Source organism: Artibeus jamaicensis, unplaced genomic scaffold (assembly GCF_021234435.1).
Source record: "Artibeus jamaicensis isolate MK-2021 breed Jamaican fruit bat unplaced genomic scaffold, CSHL_Jam_final contig_525, whole genome shotgun sequence".
NCBI lineage: Eukaryota > Metazoa > Chordata > Mammalia > Chiroptera > Phyllostomidae > Artibeus > Artibeus jamaicensis.
Window position 1 is genome coordinate 3,828,451 of NW_026521874.1, and position 25,107 is coordinate 3,853,557.

At 55.3% G+C, this 25,107-nt stretch overlaps 1 protein-coding gene across 11 annotated transcripts in view; it reads left to right on the plus strand.

Annotated features, from left to right (window-relative positions):
- KDM2B (lysine demethylase 2B) overlaps positions 1-25,107 on the plus strand; it is a 124,095-nt gene that overhangs the window by 37,827 nt on the left and 61,161 nt on the right. For 5 of the 11 annotated variants that reach the window (XM_037144407.2, XM_037144414.2, XM_037144416.2 and 2 more), the window contains 5 exons: positions 5,751-5,929; positions 6,087-6,193; positions 17,150-17,243; positions 18,298-18,451; positions 24,616-24,731. In XM_037144407.2, coding sequence (XP_037000302.2) covers positions 5,751-5,929; positions 6,087-6,193; positions 17,150-17,243; positions 18,298-18,451; positions 24,616-24,731 — 650 coding nt within the window. Of the gene's footprint in view, positions 1-5,750; positions 5,930-6,086; positions 6,194-12,846; positions 12,951-13,338; positions 13,807-14,402; positions 14,494-14,803; positions 14,906-15,691; positions 15,826-15,869; positions 16,590-17,149; positions 17,244-18,297; positions 18,452-24,615; positions 24,732-25,107 lie in introns of those variants that run through there. The other 6 variants (XM_037144472.2, XM_037144463.2, XM_037144454.2 and 3 more) reach the window with 6 other exon arrangements.

Consider the following 25,107-nt stretch of genomic DNA (forward strand, 5'->3'; position numbering starts at 1 on the left):
ACCGATCTGTCCCTTCTGTCCCTGTGGGCGTTTGCTGGGCTTCCTGCTCAGAGACGGGACACTTGTACCCAGCTCTCCTTTACCACTGGTGGCAGATCAGACAGGGAACCTGAGAAGATGGAGCGCCAACTCTTAATCCCCCAGCTCAGACCGAAAGGGACTGGCAGGCCCCACCTGTCCCCGGTGACCCTTCTGGGCCTCCTCTGCCTCCTTCCCCCGAGTTCATATTTAAGGGATCTGATCTGAGGATTTAAGAACTAGGCTAAAAGTCAGCGCTGCAGCCCTGGAAGAGGACCCAACCCAGTGGTTTTCACAGGGAGTTAGTTCCTGAGGATCTGGGTGTGAGTTCTGAATGCCCTTCGCACCTCAGCCTGAGCTCTTGTTTTTACTCGCGCATTTGGCTCTTGTCAAAGAATCTGTTTGAAGAAAGAGTTTTGTGGCAACCCCCCCACAAAGTATGAAAGTCAACTACTTCCTGTCTTCACACCCTAGGCAATGGAGGCCTAGCGAAGGGCCGGTCAGGGTGACTGGGGCTGGACCTCAGTCCAGGGCTCTTGGCACTGTCCCAGGTCCCAGAGGCACCCCCACGGCTCCTTCCGTGGCCTCCCGATGGCTGTCCCCAACTGAGGAACGGACCAAACACCTGCGCGTCCAGCACGTTCACCAGTGAGAATAAAAGAACCCAGGTAGGGCTGAAGCTCCAGGGTTCAGATTGGGGTGCACAGGGCAGAGAGAAGGAGCACCCTTCCCCTTTTTGTCCGACGGGGGCGCCTCCCCACTCGGTGGCATCCAGAACCCCATGGTTCTTTTTCCCAGACCCACTCAGAGGCTAGTGGCTGAGGGCGTGGCAGACTGTACCATGTACCAGACGCCGAAGTTAGGTTCTCTTCTGTCAACGGTCAGTCTAGAAGGAGTGGGTCCCCCAAGCCACAGAGCTAGTAACCGAGCTCGGGACTTACAAAAATTCTTTTTATTGGAGAGAATTTTATTTTTTTATTTTTTATTTCATGTTTTTTATTGGAGAGAATTTCAAAAAGTATCCAGAGCTGACAGTATACTGAACGCCTCTGTACCTATCATCCCTCAAAATACCCTCTGTGGTCCTGCCCCCATCCCCCCATCCCGTCCACTTCCTCCTCTCTTGCACCGTTTACAGCATTTCCACACATCAGACCATTTCGCCCGTAAAGTTTTCAGTGTGTAATCCCCCATGAGAAGGGATTTTGAAGCTCTTAATCACGATGCAATTGTCACAATCCCTTAAAATGAGTAAATATCCGTCCCACACGTCCACTGCACTGCAGTCCTGAGTCCTTTGTCATTTCTCTGGAGCACAGGTGGCAAACACAAGGCCTTCGGGCCGAATCCATCTGGCACCTTGTTTCTACCCAGAGGCAACGCGGATTTGGCTTCACTGTTAAGGAGTAGTTACATTCACACAATCCTAACATTACATTCGGCCCTTCGAAGGTGACCTTGAGGCTGATGTGGCCCCCGGGGAAAGTGAGTTTGGAGCCCCTGCTTTAGAGGATCCTACCTGCCCTGCATCCCTAAGCCCTAGGTTACCTTTCCAAGAGCTGAGCCCAGACAGGTGCCTGGTGGGGGAGGGAAGAGCCCTGTGGCCAGTTTGTGGAGATGAATGACCTGCACGCCAAGTGCCTGAGCCCCGAGGAGGGCCGAGACTCAGGACAGAAACCATTAAGTGAGAAAGGAGAGCGAGAGATCAGAAGAAAAGAAGTGCTTGTTCTTGTCAGAGTGGAGAGAGTATCTGGGATTTAAAATAGCGTCCTGTACGACGTTTTTGAAAAATAATTTACTGACGTTAATTTACTGAAACTGACATAATATAAAACTTACCATCTTTAAAGTGTACAATTCACCGGCGTTTAATACATCCACGGTGCTGTGCAACTGTCACTTCTGCCTGTTGCAAAGGTAACGTGGACACAGCAGCGGTCACTCCCCATTTCTCTGCCCCGCCTGCCGCCCCTGACAACCCCTCGACTGCTTGCTGCCTCCACGGATTTACCTGTTCCGGACATTCTGTACAAATGGCATCACGCCGCACGACCATTTGTGTGTCGATTCTCACTCAGCATCATGTTTTCGAGGTTCCTCTGTGCTATCGTGTGGGTGGCTGCAGCATTTCTTCTCATGGCTGCACAATTTACATTTTAATGGTTTTTCTTTTAATTGATAGGAGACTTGTGAGAGGAAAGACATACTTTTAGCAAAACCAACTTGGGTCATTCAGTGTCTGGGCGTCTTTGAACAACAGCTTTTTTGAGATAATTTACATGCCATGCAGTTCCCCTATTTAAAGTGTACAGTTTGATGGTTTGGGGTCTGGTTGCAGATTTGTGTGACCATCAGCAGTGAATCTGAGAGCATTTGCTTCGCCCCCTCCCTCATAAAAACCCCTTAGCCATTAGCCGTCTCGATTGTTTTAGGATCTTAGTGGTCAGTCCATTGGGACTGGCTGGCACAGGATAAGGGGCCTCCCTTTGTCCACCTGTAATTAGAGATGGACTTGGCTGCATGGGGTGCCTGCCTGCGGGCCTGCCTACCCATATGCAGGCACTTCTCAGAAGTGTTTCACCTCCGTGATCTCATTTCGGTCCCAGGACAGGCCCACGGGCTGGCTGCCCTTTCTGTGGCCACATTACCGATGGGAAGAATAATTCTTAGAGAGGTGAAGAGGCCCGGCTGGGGTTTGAACCCATGAAGTCTTTGCTTAATCACTGTGTTGTGTCGATCGGGGCAGCTGTGTTCTCAGCCTCCCGTGCTGACTTGCAGGGACCTCTATGGCTGTGACTCCTATCACCTACCTGCCAGCAAAGCCCCTTCCATAGGAGACCTCACCGACTCGACCTTGAGTGAGGGTAGGGAGGAGAGCACAGGGGATGTGGGGTGGTGGGAGGCTGCCAGAGGGGTGAGGGTTTGGGGGCCCCCCACCTCTCAGGCTTTGACAGCAGGCTCTCTGCCAGGTGGGCTTTCCAGAAAAGCTGAGCAGAGCCCACCTGTTCCGGGAGCCCTGGGAAGGAGCCAGCAGGACCAAGAGCACAGCAGAATTTCCAGCAAAGTTCAGGGATGCCCCCTGGTGGATCTGCACTCCCAGAGCAGCAACAAAGCTCTTCTCCCAGCTCTCCCAGGATTGGGGGGGGGAGGGGGCGGGGTCGGGTCATTTTTCAACCTCAGTGCATGATCGGAATTCAGCATTGCATGGGACGAGGCAGGGGTGGGGATGAGCACTTGGGCCCTGGCATCAGACAGAATGGGCTTCAAGTTCTACCTCAGGTGCTCACTACCTGGGTATTTTGGGGCAAGTGAGTGGTCCAAGCCTCAGTTTCTTATCCATCAAATGGGTATAATAGAAGTCCCCTCTCCCAGAACTGTTACTACAATTAACTCATTCTGTGTAGAGAGCTTGCCTGGGCCGAAGTGCTCAATAAGTATTGACTATTCTAATTGGCAGAAAGGGAATGTTCTGGGGATGTCTTGAGCTAATCGCATCTGCCTCCAGACCTTTATTTCCTCATTAGTAAAACAGGAACAGTCCTCCTTAGCATCTGGGGTGGCTGGGAAAATCAGACACTGAAGGGGAACGACAGTAACACCCATGTTCTTTTTTGCATTAAAGACATTACTTTTGTTATAACTCACTTCCAACCAGGTGAAAGGCACGATGTGTTTATTCAGCAAATATTGACTGTGGGCCTGTCATGAGGCCGGCTAGGTGCATGGAGCTGTGTTTGCCGCTGTGAACAGATGGGAGTGTTGCTCACATCGGTGTGCAGACTCCACGAGGGTTTTTGTCCAGTTCAAGGGTTTGCAGACTTTCTCCAGAGCTGGAGAGCGAATATTTCGGTCTTTGCCCGCCATTCGGTCTCCGTCAATCGCTCAGTCGGCTGTTGTAGCTTGGAAGCGTCCAGAGATGTGTGAACCAGTGAATGGAGCTGTGTGCCCATAAAACATCATATATGGATGCAGAAATTGCAGCGTCGTGTGACTTTCACAAAGCAAAATGTTATTGTTCTTTTAGCCTCCTCCTCCACCGCGTAAAAACCATTCTTAGGGTGGCCCACATAGAAATGGGTGGCGGGCCTGTTTGTTGCCCTGTTTATTCGTGATTCTTGGCTGGCTTTGAGCCAGGTGTTCACCTGCTTCTTGTTCTTGCCTTCCTTTCTTTTTTCTGCTCTGGTTTACTGTGTCCTTGTCACTGAGCTGATGAGGAGTGGGGTTCGTACCGGACGGCGGCCTTCTCATGGCAGCCGCGGCAGACGGGCGGTGCCAGCTTTCATCCCACGGATCTGGCCATCTGTTTCCTGTCTGCTGCTCCTCCGCTCACAGCACGTCCACTTCGCTTCGGCTGTTGCTTCTGCCGAGGCTGGAGCTCCGGAGCCCTTGTGATTTCCATTTGCAGATGGGGAAGCAGAGTCCCCGAAAGGGCCACGACTTCCTCGAGGGTTTGTGGTCGGTGGTGGCCCCAGAGCTTGCAGCAAAGGTCCCCCGTCCCCTCGTTCCGAGCCTGTCCTCTTCTCTCAGGGAGCCTGCCGCAGGGGTGAAGGCTGCACTTCCCTGAGGTGGGGCACTCGCTGTCTGTGGTTCAGTCATTGCATCTGAGAAGTCATGGGCCACATGCTGTGCGGAACAGCCAACATTTATCATTTCTTTGTATCATAAGTATCTCTTGAGCTCCTACGATGTGCCAAGTTACCTAGACACGTGGGGAGAAGGAGTGAACAAGACATGAGCCTCCTGCCCTCTGGACAGTTGCAGAGGAGGAGAGAAGAAAGACAAAGAAACATATTTAGGGCGCCCTGGCTGGTGTGGCTCAGTGGAATGAGCGCTGGCCTGCGAACTGAAAGGTCATAGGTTCGATTCCCAGTCAGGGAACATGCCTGGGTTGTAAGCCAGATCCCCAGTAGGGGGCATGCAAGAGGCAACCCACTGATGTTTCTCTGGCGTATCAACGTTTCTCTCCTTCTCTTTCTCCCTCCTCTCCCGTCTCTCTAAAACATATATATATATGTAGATTTAAATAAAATTTTAAATAAAAAATAAACGTATTTAGGGGTTGGGATTTGTACCAGGGAGTAACAGAGGGACACGTTCGTTTATGTGCCAGACACAGTGCCGAGGACCCTGTAGGATGCCTGCAGTCTCTGTCGGGGTTAATCCTCCCTGCCAGCCTGTGAGAAGAGGGCAGGAGGAAGATGGAGGTGAAGTTCAGAGAAGTCCAGTAACTTTCCTGGCTCACAGACCAGGGAGGGACCTATTAGACAACTAATTTCCTGTAGAGATAAGTCTTTTCCTCGTGCTGCAAATAAACAGAAAGGCCTCGAGTGCCTCGCAGAGGATTCTTTGGCCGGCAGTGGGGAGCTATGGATGGTTTTAGCAGAGAGAGCCCATGGTCAGGTCTCTGTCTTAGACAGCTCTCGCTGGCGACAGTATGGAGGGTGGGGAGGAGGTGTAGTGAGAAGACCCTTACAAAGCTGTGGGGGTCGCCTTGGAGAGTGGTAATGGTGGAGTGGACTAGAGTGGAGGCCGTGGTGGAGGAAGCAGATGGGTCTGAAAGATTTGGCAAGGAGACTGACGGATGAGGTAATAGAGGGGACACGGCATAGGGTGATGTGTGCAGGGGGAGTCCTGGAGGAGGAGCGGGAGGAGGTTTTCTTTATGGGGGCTCCCAAGTAGGCTGTGGCCCCCCGGGCGGCAGGAGTTAACTGGCGTGTGGATCCCGCCCCCAGGTAGCCGGCGGCTGGTGGACGTGATGGACGTGAACACACAGAAGGGCACAGAGATGAGCATGTCCCAGTTCGTGCGCTACTACGAGACGCCGGAGGCTCAGCGGGAGAAGCTGTACAACGTGATCAGCCTGGAGTTCAGCCACACCAAGCTGGAGCACTTGGTCAAGCGTCCGACTGTGGTAGGCCCCTGGCCGAGGGCTATTTTCTGATGCCCTTCACCTCCAGTCCTTGCCCCGCCCACCCCGCAGCAGCAGGACGGTGGGGGGAAGGATGGTGGGGGAGCCCAGTTCAAGGGCAGCCGAGGCCAGGAGGTGCTGACAGGGGTCTGGCTTCCAGGTAGACCTGGTGGACTGGGTGGACAATATGTGGCCCCAACACTTGAAGGAGAAGCAGATGGAAGCCACGAACGCCATTGCGGAGATGAAGTACCCAAAAGTGAAGAAGTAAGACGGCCCCCTGGCAGTGGGAGCTGGGAAGGGGTGGGGGCAGGAAGTGAGCCCCCGCTGAGGCCAGAGTGCAGCTGAGATGGGCAGGGATGGGCCCTCGGCCGGGGGGCGGGGGGGAATGGGTTGGCATCTCGCTTCCCTGGAATTCAGGGGCTCTGCATTGTGCTCTGAGGCTGCAGCCTCCTTCTGGATGGTCCTTTGGCCTCCCTGCCAGCTGTCCCCAGGGGCATGTGGCCTGAGGAAGAGTAATGGGAACGGTCTCTGTGCCTACGTGTATGAGTGCACACGTGTGTGTTTGCACATGCATGTGCATTCACATGTACGTGCTCATGCATACTTGTCAAACCTTTGTCAACTCAGGGAGGCCCACCCACTGTGGACACTGCTTTTGTGGAGGCATAGGGCGGGTCCTGCTGTTTCTTTGCTTCTTGCTGCTGAACCCCCGGGGCCCCTGATCCAGGAAAGCCTTTCCCCAAGCCACTCCGGGGGCTGCTTCCTCACCAGACATTCTGGAGACATTGCTCCAAGCAGGAGGTTGGCACTGGGCTGGGCAGGTGGCCACATCTAATAGTAGGGACGTCACTACATACACCGTGCCGAGCAAGTCATGAGACCGGACCGATTGCTTAACACGGGCTCGAGAATTTGGGTAACGGACCCTTGGGAGAGGAGGAAGTCACCCTGAGGCTTCCACTATCTCAGGCCAACTGTGTTTCCAAGATGAGAAGGAGATGCTGGCTGTCCCAGGCAGGACCGCCGCTCTGGGCTTCCTAGAAGAGTTGGCTTTGGTGGCCTGAATCCATTAGCATCTCTCTGCCCTGCTGCCAGGAGTGCCCCCAGGAGCTCAGAGGCTGTGAACTTCTCATTCAGGCGGCGCTTCATTCAGCGCGTGTTGAATGTGGACTCAGTGCCAGGCTTTGTGAGGGAGGCTGGGGTGCTGGCGCTGGGCTTCGCAAGGCTTTGCTTTCAAGCTCTCGCTCGCTCTCTTTAATTACTTCTCAGGCGTTTTTCCTCCCCTCAAAGACAAGGGCTAAGGTGGGTCTCTCCTCCCAGCAGAGGAAAACATTCCCGGGAGGAATCCTTTTCGGCTGGGGGCACTGGGAAGTGCTCTCAGAAGCACTTCAATGTCAGAGACATTGAACCTGGGCTTTAAAGGAGAGGGAAGGGAAGTGGGCAGGGGTGGAGGGAGGGAAGTGCCAAGGGCCTGGAAGGAATCAGGAGGGTGGAGCTGGAGGAAGGCGTGCAGGACTCAGGGATGAGTTAGAGGCAGATCTGGGTTCTCATTCATGGGATAGTTGATTGATTTGTGCATTCATTCATGCAGCACACCGAACATCGAGTTGGTGCTGGGCCCTGGGAATGCAGCCGGGAGAGAACTGAATGAGCTCCCTGCCCTGATGGAGCTTACAGTCTTTCTGGGGACAGACATTAATCTAATAACCGGAGAAACAAATAGACACTCGCAGCTGAGATGAGGCCATAGGCAGAGACTCACCGTGGGTGCAGGAGAATGTACTGAGGGATCCCCCAGGCGGGCGTCGGGCAGGAATCCCTGAGCTGAGGTCTAAAGGGAAAGGGATTTCTTAGGAGCTGAGGCCTGGGAAGACTTTTCCTGGCTGTGCAGAGAGTCCGGGTGGCAGGGTATGGCGGGTGAGGACCTGTGGAAGGAGGACCAGTGAGGCTGGAGGTCAGGGGAGGGGCAGTGGGTGCACGGTGGGCGGGGGTGGGGCGCCAGGGCAAACGGAGCCGATGCTCCATAGCGAGGGGCCTGTGTTTCTCCTAAGGGCCGTCGGAAACCTGCCGAGATTGGAAGCAGAGAGGGATGGGTTCAGAGCTGCATCCTGCACGTTCCCTGCTGCTGTGTGAGCGGAAGGGGGTGGGGATGGGGCAGCATGAGAAACCAGTGCATCATTCAGATGAGGGTGAAAATGGGCCGGGGAGAGGAGGGCGGGCTGGACGTGTGGGAAATAGACAGCAGGGGGTGACATGCATTTCAGGGAACTGATGTCTACCTTGACTCCCTCAGCTACTTAGGGAAGAATTTCACTTTATTGAAAGATTCCTCTACATGGTGAGCTCTGTTAATGCCTTGAGAATCCTATCTAATTACCCAAAAAAAGGGCTCACTGTTTTCTGGGACCACGTATCTTTGACATATTGGTTGGATTGTGTGCCAGACAGATTTACAAGCTCTGTGCAAACTTGTTAGAGGATTTGAACCTTGTTGGAAAGAAAATCGTCGCCTTGGAACTAGCCCATTTTGTTTGGCTGAAAAGAAGGCTGGTTTCCGTTAATAAGCTGGGTAAAATCCCAGGACGACGAGGCCCCCCAGGACCGCAGCGTGGTTCTGTGGAATTTAATTAAAATGGCACTGTTTGGGAAATCACGGAGTTTTCATGCTGGAGGTGCCTGGAGCCTGGAGACAGCGGACTGGCCACCTGAATGGAGGGCTTGTAGGAGGGAAGACGGAGCGTCACAAACCGTCACTGCCGTCTCCCAGGCTCCGGGGCTGTGCCGCTCAGTCCTGAGGGGTTAGGCCATTTAACGGGTTTTGACTGAGATACTTAAGGCCAAGGGTGGCGGCAGTTACAAGTGTATGGGAGACACAGGTTCATACTGAGTATGTTAGGTAGTGTGTTAGTTATCTATTGTTGCATTTATTTATTTACTTTTTAAAAATCGTATCTATCTTTTTTTAAAGGTTTTTACTTATTTTTAGAGGGAGGGTAAGGGAAGGAGAAAGAGGAAGAGAAACATCAATGTGTGGCTGCCTCTCTTGCACCCCCTACTGGGGACCTGGCCTGCACCCTAGGCATGCGCCCGGACTGGGAATCGAACCTGCCACCCTTTGGTTCACAGGCTGGTGCTCAGTCCACTGAGCCACACCAGCCAGGGATATTGTTGCATTTATTGAGTATTATGTACAAGACATTATTCTAAGGAGTTGGTGAACTGCTTGTTCTCATGGTCCTTATAGTCTGGGGGGAAGAAGAGACAGGAGAGCAAACAGGTGAATAATATAATTTAGGTGACAAATGTCATGAAGAAATATAAATGGGAAGGAGGATGACCAGGTGGACTGAATGAATATCAATTGTACCGTGCATTTCTGCTATTGCCTTCCCCTCTACCTCTACCCTGCTGTATAGAATTTTAAAAAATATTTTATTTATTTATCCTTAGAGGGGAAGGGAAGGAGAGAGGGAGAGAAATATTAATGTATGGTTGCCTCTCTCATGTGTCTCCTGCTGGGAACTGGCCTGCAGCTCAGGCATGTGCCCTGACTGGGAATCAAACCACAATCCTCTGGTTCGCAGGCCCACGCTCAATCCACCGAGCTATGCCAGCCAGGGTGCAGTATAGAATTTTTAAAAATACTCTTTGCTGTATAGAATCATCTAGGGAAATTCCTTATGATCATCTCAACAGTGATCATTTATTTAGGAGTAACCCTGTATTAGTTCTTTATTGCTGCACAACAGATTACCCCTCAAAATTCACAGCTTAAGAAAAAATCTTAGTAATTTAACAGCAACAAGCGTTGTTTCATTGTCTGTGTAGATCAGGATTCCGTAAGTGGCTCAGAAGTGCCGCTCTGGTTCAGATCTCTCAGGAGCTCCCGGCGAGGCAGGCCTGGGCTGCCGTCATCTGAAGGCTTGACTGGGGCTGGAGGACCCGCCTACCCGGCTGGGGGCAGGAGGCCTCAGCTCCTGTCCACTCGGGCCTCTCTCGAGGGATGCCCTCATGTCATGGCAGCCGGTCCGCCAGAGCTAGTGGTTCGGGAGAGCAAGAAGGAAGCCAGAGTGCCTGACAAGGCCTAATTTTGGAAGTTGCATACCGTTTATTTCAGCCACATTCTATTAATTAAAAGTGAGTCACTGCCTCTGGCCCGAACTCCAGGGGTGCGGAATCGGGCTCTGCCCTTGGGAGGGAGGAGTGTTAAAAGCATTTGTGGACCCGTTCTCAGGGCTCCACAGTCTCCCAGGTCAGTGATCTTCAACCTTTTTCATCTCGTGGCACACGTGAACTAATTACTAAAATTCTGCGGCACACCAAAAATAGATACTTTTTTGCTGATCAGATGGAAAAGCAGGTGTGATTTTGATTCATTCACACTGGGTGGCTGTCGCGGTGTTGGCTGTCGTCATTATGCTGTTTAACAATCTGACGGAACAGAGGTCAGTGCCCTTCACTAAAACAGTCGGGTATTGATGACATGGGGCACACCGGTTGGAGATTGCTGCCCTAGGTGTGTAACACGGGCGGACATTGTTCATTTTGGACCATCGGGTATTATTATGCATTACAGAAGGGAATTAGCAGGTCCCTTCCTCCCCCGGCTCTGGAGCACACAGGGCTGGCGAGAATGAGGTCTGCTGGCTGTGGATGGAAAGAGCTCGAAAGTCCAGCAGAAAGGGGGTCTCGCCAAAAGCATGTAGGCTCCCAAATAATTGAGAGTTGGCAGCATGTTCTCACCATGCAGGAATAACTGGGGAAATTTGGGGACGCAAAACTGAAACAGGATAAAAATGGACACAGGATGGGCCAGTTCCGGGGGCTCCTCTGCCACTCTGGTGGCCACAGCATCTTTCATCTTCTCTGAGAGACTCAGTTTCCCTTCTGTGAAGTGGGCAAACTGTAGCCCCTGCTCCCCCCCCCCCATGCCTTGGGGAAGTCATAGCCAACAATGGATGTGACAAGATGCTTGTCCCTGTGGCCTCAGGTAGTCACACAGGACTCCCGCCTACATCCTCTGCTTTGTTTTCTCTTTAAACCTCGATGTGTGGTTGCCTCTCATGTGGCTCCCACTGGGGGACTTGGCCTGTAACCCAGGCATGTGCCCTGACTGGGAATCGAACTGGTGACCTTTTGGTTTGCAGCCTGCACTCAGTCTACTAAGTTACACCAGCCAGGGCTACTTTGTTTTCTTTTTATTGGTTTGAGAGAGAGAGAAGAAAAAAAAGAAACACATCAATTTGTTGTTCTTCTTACTAATGCATTCATTGGTTGGTTCTTGTGCGTGTCCTGGCGGGGGGAATCAAACCCACATATGTAGTATCTGGGTGGTGCTCTAACCAACTGAGCTGCCCAGCCACGGCCACCTTCTGGTTTTGGTCTCTCCCTGCCTCACATTTGCATCGGGCTTTTATCTCTCTCCCTGCACCCCACACCCAGCTTTTCCTCTCCTCGGCCATGCTTGCTGGCGTTGTAAATGAAAAAATGAAAATCCCTGTATAGCAGCTTGGACAGGGAGGCTGCCTAGCTCACACGGCGGGGCGGGGTGGTGAGCTGGGGGCTGTGCCCCAGACCCCAGGCCTCTGGATTCTGGCTTTTCCTCCCTCCCTCTCTACCCTTAAGAGGAACAAAGAAAGCCGGCCTTTGCTCAGCCGCCACATACACACGCACCCAGGTGCTGTTAGTGAGACACTGGGCACACGTGTTGTAGCGGGGCTGGAAGCAGGGGTGCCTACTTCCAGTTGACAGACAAGAAAACTGAAGTTCACGGAGCTTTCCTGCAGGTCACGGGTGTAGCAGCTGAGTGTGATCCTGTAGGGGCTGGTGCGGCTTGTGGATTAAGTGGAGAGCCAGGCCTTCAGAAAGTCTTGTTTGGTTTTTTTTAAAGGAAATGGTGTTGGCCAAAACCATGCACGGGTGGGACCTGATCTGACCCATGAGGGCCGGCAGTTAGAGGCCCCGGACTGTCGCCCAGGCACAGAGGCGGGAAGGGCCGAGTCCAATGTCACACAGCCGATGAGAGTAATTAACTCCAGGCCTGCTGCCGGGTGCTGCACTCACACAGATGCGGCCGATACGGCTCCTGCCACCCGGGAGCTGTGGTCATAATCCTCCTATGTGGTCAGTTCATTGAACTCCACCTCTGTTTTATGGGGGGCAAAGCGCTTGCTCAAGGACACCCCTTAATGACCGCTCAAATCCAAGATTGGGGGTAGTCCTTGTAATTGTTACTCTTTTTAAAAAGACAAAACAGCCCAGGCTGGTGTAGCTCAATGGGTTGAGCATGGGCCTGTGAACCAAACAACTGCAGTTCGATTCCCAGTCAGGGCACATGCCTGGGTTGCAGGCCAGTTCCCAGCAGGGGACGCACGAGAGGCAACCACACATTGATATTTCTCTCCCTCTCTCCTTCCCTTCCCCTCTAAAGATAACTAAGTAAAATCTTTTAAAAAATGAAAAGACAAAACATATATGTGATGGAAAATCCAGTGCCAAGGAGTTCTGTCTGACCTCTTGGCAGGCCGTCCCGTGGCCACCTCGAAATGGCGTCAGTGTCCGCCTCCCCAGAATGGGGGTTATGGGGCTGTTTTAAAGGTGAAAGGACGTCATGCATGTAAATAGCTAATATTAGCACTTGATAATTGGACTCGATACTTAATCTTGGTGGCTTAATTAGCACTTGATAATTAATATTGGTGGGCAGCCCCAGCGGATGGGGTTTGGCCAGAGAAGGGAGAAGCTTGATTTCTGCCCCTGTAGTGGTTATGGGCTGCTGGTCTCCTGTTCCCCTTGTAACGTTTTTTTGGGGGAAGGGATGGGGACCGGATGGGAGGAGGGCTGTGGCACCCATGAGTGTGCAGTGGAGGGTGGGACTTCTGATGTGATCTGGGCCCACTTATTCAGCAGGAAGTCAGTGGCGGAGGCTTGGCTGTATCTGCAGAGCGGCTTCTGGCAGCTTCGGGAGTTGCCAGGTAGACGTGGGGAGGAGGTCTGAGAAACTCCAAGACAGGCTGTTTGGGTAAGCACCACCACAGACCAGCGTAGTGGCTAGAGCGAGTCACTGCCTCTGGGCCTCAGCTTTCCCATCTATAAAATGAGGCCAGTCCTGACAATGACCTCATGGGGCTGTTGTGAAAATTGTGTTAAATAATCGAAGTATCAAGGTGTCAGGGATGTGTGAACTTGTGTCTGTCTCAATGAATTCCCACAGTAGTTCTGCAATGTAAGGCTATAGAGCGACTACGGTAGGAGGAAGGGCGGCAAGAAAGCATCTTAGAATGCAGAGTTGAACTTCAGGTCACCTCTTGCCGACAGAACAAGGAAACGGCTCAGAGGGGGGAAATACGTTGTCTAAGGTCATAAAGCTTGTCTGTCTTCATACACCTTGTCTGTCTTCGGGCCAGAGCCCCACCATCTCTAGTCTCTAGGTTGCCGTACCCTGCACCGGTCATTTCTCTAGTCATGCCCACTTGGGCACATTTAAGGAAAGTGGCTTTGCTGGGTCGGCTCCTCCAGCAGCAGGAGTCCAAACCCTCTGAAAACAGGGGTGCGGGGATTCCTGTAGAACGGGGCCCAGGGGGCGGCCGTGGGAGTCGGCTGCGTCCCCTCGCGCTGGCCGGCCACGGCGGCCTCCCTCCGCCTCCTTGGCGGCCGCTGCGCCGGGCCGGTGTTCAGTTTCAGCGCGGGGATGAGCGCAGCCTGCGCCCGGCTTCCCGAGGAAGGAAGGAAGCGAGCGGGAGTTCCAGGGTCCTCGGCTGGGTGCCTGGCAGCTCTGTGGAGGGGGCTTGGCTCTGGTCGCCAGGGCTGGGCGTGCGTCGAGCCTCCACCGCCGAAGGGGACGCCCGGGTGTCGCGCCGCCGCCGCCGCCGCCGAGGGTAACCGCGGGCGCGCCGGGCGGGGCCGGGCGGTCGTCCCTGCGCTTTTCCCGGCTGGCCAGGGGCTGCCTCAGCGTCCAGCTGCTCCTTCAGGGCGCGCTGGGCAGGGTGGGGTGGCCTCCCGCCCGCGGGCTGCACTGTGGCGTCGCGAAGCGGCTCTTTGTGTCTCCAGGCTCCGAGTGTAAGTGCGGTGTGTGCGCGCGTCGGCGCCTCCAGCCCCGTCACCCAGTGCGAGCTTTCCAGGTCTCCGCGCCAACCCTTCGCCCCAGGGGATGCTTCCTGGGCTGCCAGGGGACTTTCACGAAGTTGGAGGGAAATGGGCGGGGTGGGGCTGCCCCGCCTTCCCGCCTGCCCAGACCCCAGGCTGCACCCCGAAGTTGGTCCTTGCAGGTGCAGCGCCCCCTCCGCCAAGCTCCTCCCCAGCCAGCCCTGGGAGGCGGGAGCCGTTTAGAAAAGGCTTAGCCCTGGGGGCTCCCGATTTTTAGCCCCTAACTCAGGGTGCCCTCTGACACAGAGGCTAGGAGGCTGGTGGGGGGGGGGGTGTCGAGGGGCGCGGCTTTCCAGGCAGGGGGCGGCCAAGGCGGAAGCCAGGCTGGCCGGCCAGCCGCAGGGAGAGCTTAGCCTCCGTGGCACCGAGCCGGGGTGCCCATGTGACTGCGGTGTGCTTTGGAAGAGGAAGCTGTAGAGGTCAGTGCAAAGACGTCACGCCAGAGCGGGCGACAGCAGGAGTGTGGGGGGGGAAACCCGGAATAAGCGTGGGGCAGGGCTGCGGGGGGTGGGGGCAGGCGGGGGTGGCGGCCACAGGCGCCAGGGACAAAAGCTGCCCTGTCGCAGCCACCCTGGCTGCCCTGATGCATGCAAGCGCAGGGCGGGAGGGGGTGGCCCAGGCCTGGTCGCCAGGAAATAAGGGGGCGTGGGAGGAGGAGCCTCTCCAGGACAGGCCGGTCTAGAAGTGGTGCCCCCAAGCTCCGAGGGCCCTCAGAGGATGCTGAAGGGTGACCTGGAGGGCAGATGAGACACAAGCTCAACTTGGAGAACTTTCTCTGCACGCAGCAGCTGCAGCACCCTGCGATTCTGTTTTCCCGCACGTGCTGGGGAGGTTGGGGCTGGGGACGGGAATGGGGCGGGGGGGGGGGGGGGGGCAGTTTGGCCAGGCAGGCCAGGGGCCTGGAGCCCAAGCACCAAGCTACTGTCTTTTCCAGTTCTGTGTGGGCACCTAGCTGCAGACTGAAGGAAGCGTATCTCTTGCTCCACAAACACTTAAATTGTTTTCCTTAGACGGTACTCTGGTAAGGCTTGGAGGGGGTGGAAACCAAGGTTGATTTAAAAAAGAAAAGAAAAAAACCGAGAGAAAGAGGTGGTTTTAGGGGGGAAAAAAGAGGACTAATATTTTGAAGTGGTGCTTAGCGAGAAAAGAGGCCTGTGTGGTCCTTGGGGTGGGAGTTGCAGTTAATTAAGGCTTCAGCTGCCCTCCCACCCCAGTTTCTTGGGGAAGAGGGGATCACCCCAGCCTTCAGCATGGGGACATGGCTGGGGCTGGGCAGAAGCGAGACGGTGTGGAGCTGGAGTCTGGAACCAGGACTTGAACAGTCCCAGCGCCAGCCCCGCAGCCCGCGCCTGTCTCCGCGACAGAGCTGCGTCCTGCGCTGTCCACTACACCCCTCCGATGGGGTTGCTAGGCAGCGGGGCTCTGATGTGCGGGAAGGCCTTCTGATTTGTCAGCCTCCTGCAGACACATGCTTAACGCTCCTTCCAGCCTATCCTGAGGAGGGACGCGGCACGCTGCCTGCATATTGCCAAGCGCACCGGGTCCACCTGAATGTGAGGTGCAAAAGGCAGCCCCAGAAGGAGGGGGCACTTTCAGCCCTCCCGCCTCCTAACCCGCCCCTCCCCGCCCCACCCCGCCCCGCCCTTCTAGTATCTCCGGTCCGCTCAGCTGCTGGCTCCTCCCTGCCTGCCTTGCCCCATTCCTCCCCTGTTCCCCAAACGTGGAACTGAAAAGTGCTCCCGGGAAAAGAGGTCAGTGGGCTAAGCATGGGGGAGGGGAGCTCTGGAGGTGCCAAGAGGCATGAGCCCCAGGGAGGCTGCCCCATCTGTGCTTCAGTGGCTCTTGTGGGAAGAGACAGGTGGGAGGGGGGGACCCTGCCACTCCTGTCTGTCTGCCAGGCATGGATTTGGAAGCCTGCTCCATTCTCCCTCCTCCTTTAGGACTGCCTCACTCTGGGAGGGCAGCTCGTTCAGGGAGGAGGGAGGACCCTGATGAGTTCCTGTAAGGAAGGTCTCAGAAGGGGGCTTTGGACAGTTCCCTTCCCCCGAATGCCCTGCCCCCTGCCCCAGCCTCTGAAGCCCAGCCTCTCCCTCCCCACCACCTGTCTGCCACCCACCCCCAGGGTCTTCTCTTCATCATTTTACTTTTATTAAAAGCAGCTTTGTGGAGACATCATTCACATGCCCTTTATCCATTCAAAGTGTACAATTCAGTGGTTTTTAGTTATGTTTGTGGAGTTGTGCAACTACAGTCAGTTTGGGAACATTTTTTATCACCCTACCTGGGACCCTGCACACTTGGGAGTCACCCCCAGCCTCTGGCCACCACTTATCTACTCTGTTTGTCACCTTGCCTACTCGGGGCATTTCGTATCCGTGGAATCACATGCGGTGTGGTCTGTTACGGCTGGTACCCTTGAACTTTTAGCTGCTTTGCTTACTTTGTGGCTGGGGGCAGTTGGTCTTGCCATTGAACTTTTCCTGCGCAGTGCCCCAGGAGTGTTTCATCTTTGTGGGTAAGGGCCTTGCATTTCCCTAAGTGCCAAGCCTAGATCTGGGCTGGAGCACTGGCTGGCTCTCAATAAATGATTACTGAAAACTGTGAGGATGAATGGGGACTGGGAACTGGCAAACTATGCAGGTTCCGGGGGCCCAGCTGCTGCACAGGGCCTGGCAGCTTGGGAGAACTGTAGGTGTAAGGAGCTTCAAAGGAGCAGAAAGGAAGACCTCACTTGGGTAGGAGCGTGGGTGAGGCAAGAGTAGAAACCTGTGAGGACTGACCTGAGTGACCTTTGGGCTGCCAGCTCTCTTGTGGGAACCCGAAAACAAAAGTGCCTCCCCCGGCCCTGGGGGGAGGTGGCCAATGCATGAGATCGGTCACCTGATCACAGGGGCTTCCCCCGTGGGGAACTCCGATTCTGTTTGAGTTTAAAAAAAGAGGGGAGGAAAATTCCCCAGTGTCAGCGTTTATAAAAGGGCGGCAGGTCCGACGTCTCCGAAGCTGTTTTCTTCTCTCCTGTGTGTGGTTCAGGTGTTGAATTGTTTTTCTGCCCCCCCCCCCACTTCTGTGCTGCAGGTACTGTCTGATGAGCGTGAAGGGTTGTTTCACTGACTTCCACATCGACTTTGGAGGCACTTCTGTGTGGTACCATGTTTTCCGGGGTGGGAAGGTGAGTCGGGTTGAATCCCTTCAGGTCTGTGTGTGTCTCCGGCTCTTTGTGCGTGGTGGGGCTTGCTCACCTTTACATTTCCTTCCGCCCCTCCCTCCAGCCATCTCCTGCTCTGTGAGTACTTTTAGGGCCTCTTGGTCTTCCTGGGACCCCCTCTTCACTCTTGTCTTCTTCGGGAGGGAAAGCTCAAGGTCACCTCTTTTGTGTCACATCGGGTCACCGGTTCACACTTGCTCACCCAGTCTGGGGCTCTGAGCACTTGAGGCCAGATCGGAGCTCCAGGTTAGGCTCCCAAGCACCTCCGCATTCATTTCCCCTGGCTGTCATTCCGCTGCAGCCTGAGACCATTTTACTGAAAACTCCAGTTGCCAGCATCACCTGCCTCCCAGAACATGTTACATCAGGGACAGACGTCACCCAGAGAAAGGACGTGGTGGGGGGGGAGCGGGCATTCAGGATGCTTCTGCTGTGTTTGTTCCTGTGAGCATCCATGTGGGGATGTGGGCATCACCGCAGGGACGTGGGCGCTCCCTGGGAATACGTGTGCGCTGCTCTGCTCGTCCGGGTCTGCGTGTGTGCTTGTTTTAATCAAACTCGTTGGAAGGAGTCCTGGCTAGGAAGTCATCCCGCTTGGTTCCAGATGTTTGTCCTCCTTCTCCAGAGTGAGCATACGCTGGGTTTATTTTTCGGGCCGTTGTATCATCCGACTTCGGAAATTGCCCTTCCTCTCCTGCCCCCACCTTCCTGACAAGCCTGTGGCTCAGGAGAGAGAATGTTCCACCGAGTCCAGGAAGTCTTCCCCGCCTGGTGCCTCATGGGGAGCAGAGGTTCCCTAGAGGCGTGTTAAGGGCATCCCAGAAGGACGGCACAGCCCTCCCTGCTGCCCCAGAGACCGTTTGGGCCCGGTCTCGGAGGGACCCCTGGGCAGGCCCCCCCTCCGCCCGTCCTCCTCCCTCCCAGGCAGGTGGGGCTGTCTCCTTAGCTGTGGCGCAGCCTGGAGGAAATCAGAGGCTTGGCCTGGATCTTCAGCTGACTGCCTTCTTCTCCTCCTAAGATCTTCTGGCTGATTCCTCCAACCCTGCACAACTTGGCGCTGTATGAGGAGTGGGTGCTGTCAGGCAAGCAGAGTGACATCTTCCTGGGAGACCGTGTGGAGCGCTGCCAGAGAATCGAGCTGAAACAGGGCTACACGTTTTTCATTCCTTCCGGTAGGTTCCTGTGAGGCTGGCGCCGAGCTCGCGTGTCCCTGCGTCCCCGAGGCTTCAGCCTGGGTTTCAGGCCAAGCGACCTGGTTTCTCTGGGCCTCCTGGCCATTGGCAGTCCCTGAGAGGGGAGGCTTCTGGCTGTGGGGAAAAGCAGTCCCTTTTCTCTCTCACGTCCAACCTGTATCTCTCCGCCTGTGGGCCAGGATTCTCTCCAGGGAGAATGCCTAGGGCTCTCCCTCTGGGGAAGTTTGGATGCCTCCCCAGGACTTCCCGCTCAGAGATCTTTGGATGACGGCATGGTCCTGTGGGGCGAGGGGGGCGGGTTTACCCAAAGGACTCTCTGGGGCAGGCCTGGGGAGGGACAGACCCCCAGGGGCTGGGGGTTTGCTGGGGTGCCCGCAAGCCTGGGTTGCCCAGGGAAGGACCCAGAGTGGCCGCCTCCTCCTTGTGGAACAATATGAAATGAAATTGGCGTCAGTGGCGGCTCTCACACTGGGACTCCCCACGCCAAAACCAAAATTAACTGCACAGCGACAGCAGAGGGTGGTGATTAAGAGTGCCGGCCCTGGAGCCAGACCGCGTGGCCTCACTTCCAATTCTGGCTCTGCTGTTTACAAGCTGTGGCTTCACAGAAGTGACTTTGCCTCTCTGTGGCTTGGTGTTCCACTCCGTAAGGCGGGAATGAGTGAGTGGAGTCCTACAGCTGTTTGGAGATGGGCTGAGCCCCTCTGGCCAGGTATAAGCTGAGTCACTCACTGGTGGATGTGTGACAGGTGACCTAGCTAGCAGTCAGGGAGCGAGTGTGGTCTTAGGCTGCATTCATGGCAGCGTTCTGCCCAGGATGAGGGAGGACACAGGAGGTTGTGTTCTCTTGATTCTGCTTTGGAGGTTAAGTTGACCTAGAGAGAGAGGATTCCGGATACCACATCAGATGAAATGAATCTGAAGGAGGAACTAGGTGGTTTTTATCCAGGGAAGCAATGGTATATGGTCATGCAGTCAGGCAATGGAAGGATTGTCTCCTGAATGGAGACGTATAACCAAGTGGTAGTGGAATGAGTTCTGCCAGGTAGTGAACTCCCCATCTCTGGAGGTATACAAGTAGAAGGTATATAGGATTGGGCCAAGAAGACTGCAGGGCATTTGCTGATGAGGAGACGATTGGACCTTAGCATAGGAGGCCACTAAGATCCTTTGGATGGAGAAACTGTGTAACACTTAAGTTTCTGGGACTTGGGCTGGGAGCTGGCCTTAGGCCTGGACATCAAGCACCAGTGTGTGGTGTCAGGTAAAGTGGGGTTGGATGTGGTAGCAGTTCCCCCTGTGGGGATGGGGTCTGCACACCTGGGCTCTTCTAGAAAGTTGGGCAGAAGGTAGAGACTTCCCTATTAGGGAAATTGGTGATTGGAGGTGGTGGGGTTTAGTAGGTGACTTTGTTATCTCGGCCCCAGGTCCATCCGCGGACTGTTGGGCTCAGGGAGGGAAGGTCCCCTGGCTTAGGACAGGAAGGGATTGATTGGTGGGCAGTGTTTATGGTGTGAACCCGAGGGGATGTGGCGTGGAGAATCGGGAAGGAGGTGGTATCCTTCTCAAGTGTGATGCAGCCACGCCATGGGGGGGGGGAGGATTGGCCCTGTGCATTCGAAGAACTCTGACGTGCTCTTGGCCTTGCTGACTCTGACCCAGGGCTGTTCTCTTCTCTCTGCACCTCAACTATCCCATCTCTACAATGGGGGCAGGGTGGGGCTGAATTCTGAGACCCTCTGGGTCCCTCCCAATTCTGTCCCCTGAGCTCAGGCCTCTTCATGTCCCTGGGGAGACAGGGCTTCTTCTCTCTGGGCCTTATGTCAAGCTGGGAGGTGGCTCATTGGCTTCCCCAAATCGGGGACAGGAGCAGGTCGATTTTTGTGACTTCGGCATGTTGGAAAAGGTCTAGAGAAGCAGCATCGGAGCCACAGTGGGGGCAGAGGGGGGACTGGAAGGAGGACATGGACTTGACCTGCCACAGGCAGGCAAAGACTTCTGTTCCTGAGGGTCCTCAGTGAGACACAGGGCTTTTTTTCAGGATCTGGGGGAAGTAAAAAAGGGACCGTAGGAATTTGTCACCATCTCGGAGGAAGGGGGCCCATGTGGTTCCCAAGCATTGATTTCGTGGACCAGTGAAATTACAAAAGAAAAAAGGTTGGGAGCTGATACAGGGTTGCTAAAGGTGGACATTTGGAAAAAAAATACAGAACCCGAAATCTACTTATGCTGGTGCTTCGTGAGAGGAGGACCATTTTGACACTGAAAATGTGGGAAGTCCGTACCTTCAGAATAAAGGACAGCACTTCGATGGTGATGAGTGTAAGGAAACTGACACCATCTTCACTCACAGGCTTGGCCTCCCCCCGGCTGCACCTGCCTGGGTGAACTAGAGTTAATACTACTAATAACTGGTATTACTGAGCAGCAAATATCTTCTAGTTCTGTCTTCTCTGCAGGCAAGTAAGAAAAAACATCTCCCTCTCCCTCTGGTAGTAAAGAAGGTTACTGAGGCCCAGAGAGGTCAACAAACTAGTCCAAGGTCACACAGTTAATAAGAGACAGGCCAGGGCGGGAACCCAGGTGTGCGTTGCTTCAGAGCCCCCCTGGTTCCCTGTTTGTCTGGGAGCCTGAAGGTTTGAGGTGTCCCCTTTCTCTGCTGTACGGCTTCAGGAGAATGATTTGTTCGTTTTATAGACTTTCTTCGGGGTCCTCTTGGCAGCCTAGACGGTGCTGGGGAATCTGAACAGATTCCTTCTGTTCAGAGCGCACGTCCAGCTGGGTAGCTGCCAGGATGGTGGGGCCCGGTCTAGGGACCTCAGAAGGACCCTGGGGCCAGTGACTTGGGCTGGCCTGAAAGTACTTCCCACTCTTACTTTATACCCAAGACCCAAAATTCATGGTAGCTCCAGGTGTTCCTCAGACTCGGGCAAGTCTGCAAAACTGTAACCGGTAACTACTTACTAGCTTAAGTTGCCTCGGGCTTCAGATGTTCTGTCTATAAAATGGGTACAGGGAAGGGCCACCGTGGCAATGAGGCAGAGGGTGGTGAGGCTGTGGAAACCAGGCGGGTGCTCAGTTTCTGCCAGTTGGACCCATCTTCTCATTTTTCTCGGAAAGGAAGCATTTTCCCCATTTTTGTACCAGCGATGGGGCCAACCCAGCACAGTCCTGGCCCCGAGGCAGCCTGTGGCCTGCCCGTTCGGGTTCCCGTTGCCAGCTCCCACCTTCCAAAGAGGCGAGAGGCTCTCCGTGCTTCTTCGTGGCAAACGTGAGCCAGGCACAGTGTGGGGAGAGTCCCCCCCCCGGATTCTGTGACCTTGGATTTCACTCCTGCAGCAGCAGCAAAGATAGACAAATGTTGGGGCAGGGGGTGGGACATTGGGTTCCGAATTCTGAGCATCTGACTCATGGGCATGACGCCACGTGCCCCTGCCGTCCTTCTTGGCTCTCTCTGGTCCCAGAGACTACCTGTCAGTAGGTTTTGTGGGTCGCCTGCTTTCCTTCCACGACTGGATCTGTCCCTTGTCGCTTGGCCTGAATAGCCTCTGTCATTACCTTTATATTGTCGGCGATTCTGGGAGCAGGAGGCAGATGCCAGCCGGCCCAGCCTCGTCATCAGCCCGGGACACCTGCTTTCCCCTGCTCCCTGGGGGACGGCCAGCAAGATGCCATCGGGAGGGTGGGTACGGATGGGGCTTATGAACAATGTCATTTCCTCTCGCTGGTTCTTCTGGAGGGAATCATTTAAGTAATGAAGCAGAGGTGGGGGGGGCTAGGGGGAGGGACTCGGCAGCGACTCTAATCCAGGGGAGGCTGCCTGACCCACCCTTTAAGTCCAGACTTCGGGGGGAAGGAGAGCCAGTAGAAGCTTTTAGAACCCCTGATGGGCATGTCCCTGGGGGCGCAGGTTCCTATTTCCCAACTTGCAACAGCACCTCTTCTGTTGCCCTCTGTGCTCACAGGTCAGGTGTGTAGAGACGTAAATCACGTGTGTCTGTGTCTCCACCTGCCACAAGCGAAGGAAGAGGCGGGCGCTGGTCAGTGCCATTCACGTGGCACCGTGCTTTCCAAAGCCCTGCGGTGGATGAGGCCACGTGGACTTGCTCGTGTGGCATGAGTTCTTGTTCACTGAGTTGCGTGCGTGGCAGGTGGTGGCCACGAGGGGGGTGGTCAGGTGCCGCAGGTTGCAGGGTGAGTCAGTGCTGGGGACAACTTATGCACCCTGAATTGACCTTTCTATAGAGGCACATGAGGTGCACAGGAACAGGATCCAGGGGTCCCCATGCCCGTTCAGGCTTCACCCTGCCACGTGCATCCATGGAAACCCCGTGGCCCCAGGTCCCGCTGTAGAAAATGTCAGTGAAATACCGCAGATGGTGGTAACAACAGCAATAATAATAGTGCTCCTCTTGATAGGAACATAAAAATGTGGAGAAAAATCAGGTGGTACACAGCTGAGGCAGAGTGGCTAGAGCAGACCTGGAAACTGAGACTTTAAAGGGGTCCACAAAAGAGAGGCAGCAGGGGTGGGGGGGAGGCCCTGGCAACTCCACAAGGGCAGCCCCGTGTGCGGAGCTGCTCCTCTCCTCTCGCACCGCAGCCAGTTGCATAAAAAGCCTTCGTTCCCGAGCTCTTGGCTGACGCTCTTGTTCTGCCCTCCGCCCAGGCCCCAAGCAGGGGAGGGCCAGGGCCCACATGCCCTGGCCTCGCAGCCTCTGAGCTCTGTTCCAGTGGCAGTGTTGGCCTAGCCGCCGTGATGGCCTGTGGCCGCCTGTGACTCCAGCTGGCGAGTGTCAGCTCCCGGGAGGGAAGAGGCTGGGACAGGTCGGTGGGCGGGAGCAGAGGGGACCGTGGCACCTGGCTGGAGATCCTTGGCCTGCCCCTGCCTGTCCCCCCTCCGCTCCACTCACCCTCTCTTTCCGCCTCAGTTCTTTTTGCCCCGTTTCTCTCCGCGCTTTCTCCCTGCGCGTTTGCCGGCCTGCCTCTGGGACCCCGCAGGCCTGCACGAAGCCTGTGACGCGCTCCTGGTGCAGCGTGGCGGCTAAAAACGGAGCTGCTGTCACTTACCGGCTGTGACTTCACTCGGCAAGTGACCCAGCTTCTCTCAGCCTTGGTTTCAGCGTCTGTACATGGGAGCAGATTATGATACGCCCTATTGCCTTGTTCTGTGCTGTCCCTTAACGGTCGCCAGGAGCCACACGCCAGTGCAGCGAGCGCTTGAATCCTGGCCAGTCTCAGAGTCGCTGAAGGAATGAATGAGGTGGCCTGCTTTGCCTCTGGCTTTTGGGGACCAAGTGGGGGCTGGTTCCCTGGGATCATCTAGTCCTGATAAGTGACTTTATTTTTCTCTGCCTCATGCTGCTCCTCTGTAAATTGGGGGTGATGCTAACATACATGCTTTCAGAATTTTGTAAGATTAAATGAGTTAAGCCCTGTTCTGCCCTTAGGCCAGTGCCTGGCCCTTGGAAACACTTGATTATCATGTTTACTGTGCCAGACTTGGGACCAGGTGCTCAGGGGAGTGAAATAGCCCCAGGGTGCCCCAGCCTGTTAGGAAGCTGCAGATCTGTAGGACAGAACTGGTGTGGGGGTACAGGGTGGCTAAGGAGACTGCCTGGACGTGGGCCGTCCAGGGTTTTGACGGCAGAAGGTGGAACTGGGCAGAGAAGAGAGGCTGGGTCCTGCAGTCCGGGCAGGATATCACTTCTTCGTTGTGGCCTCCACCAATCCTTTGTGACCACTCCTGAGACTGGCAGTCCCTGGGATGTCCAGGAAAAGGCTCAAGGACATCTGAGCAGCCTGAGCGAGCTGGCCAGCATGGGAGGGGACAGGGCCTGCGTTCTCTGTCGGCTGCCGCAGCCAGGTCTGAAACAACACAAGGAAGCGTTTGTCATCAAGATCCTCGACAGGTGGGGGCTGGTTGGCCAATGCCCACCACCCAGCCTGAGCTAGCGCGCGTCACTGCCTGCCTCGGTCCAGCCTGCTGCCAGTCTTGAGTCCTCCAGGCCAGCCAGAGCCTTGGCCTTCTGCATCAGACATCCCCCAGCATCTTCCACCCTGGCCCTGGGTGCTACGGCCCGCTCCTGCACCGGGCACGGGAGGGGCCGGTGGCTGACCTCGTCTCTCCCGCCCCACCCCAGGCTGGATCCATGCCGTCTACACTCCTGTGGACTCTCTGGTATTCGGTGGAAACATCCTGCACAGCTTCAACGTGCCCATGCAGCTGCGGATCTACGAGATTGAGGACAGAACACGGGTAGGTCGGCTTCCTTCTCTCCAGTGGGCGTGCCCGGCCCCCGAGCTCTGCTGAGATCCGGGTGTGTGGACAGGTCACTCCTAAGTCCTCCACAGTACACCCTCCCTCCCACTCCCTGCCTCAGGCCAGGGCTTGGTCCTGGTTCTTCGGGGCAGGGGGTGATGACCAGAGCCCCTCCCGGAGCCCTGGGAGTTTCTGCTCATCTCCAGGCTGGTGGCAGCCAAAACCCCCTTGCCGAAGAGGAAGTGTCTTTTGAGAAAGCACCGTGTCTGTCAGGCAACCCGTCTCTTCCCCCTCCTCACGTGGAGAGGGGATCGGAGGGAGCCGGGGGAATTTCATCGTGGTTGTTGCTGTGGTCTGCAGAGGGGCTGGGCCT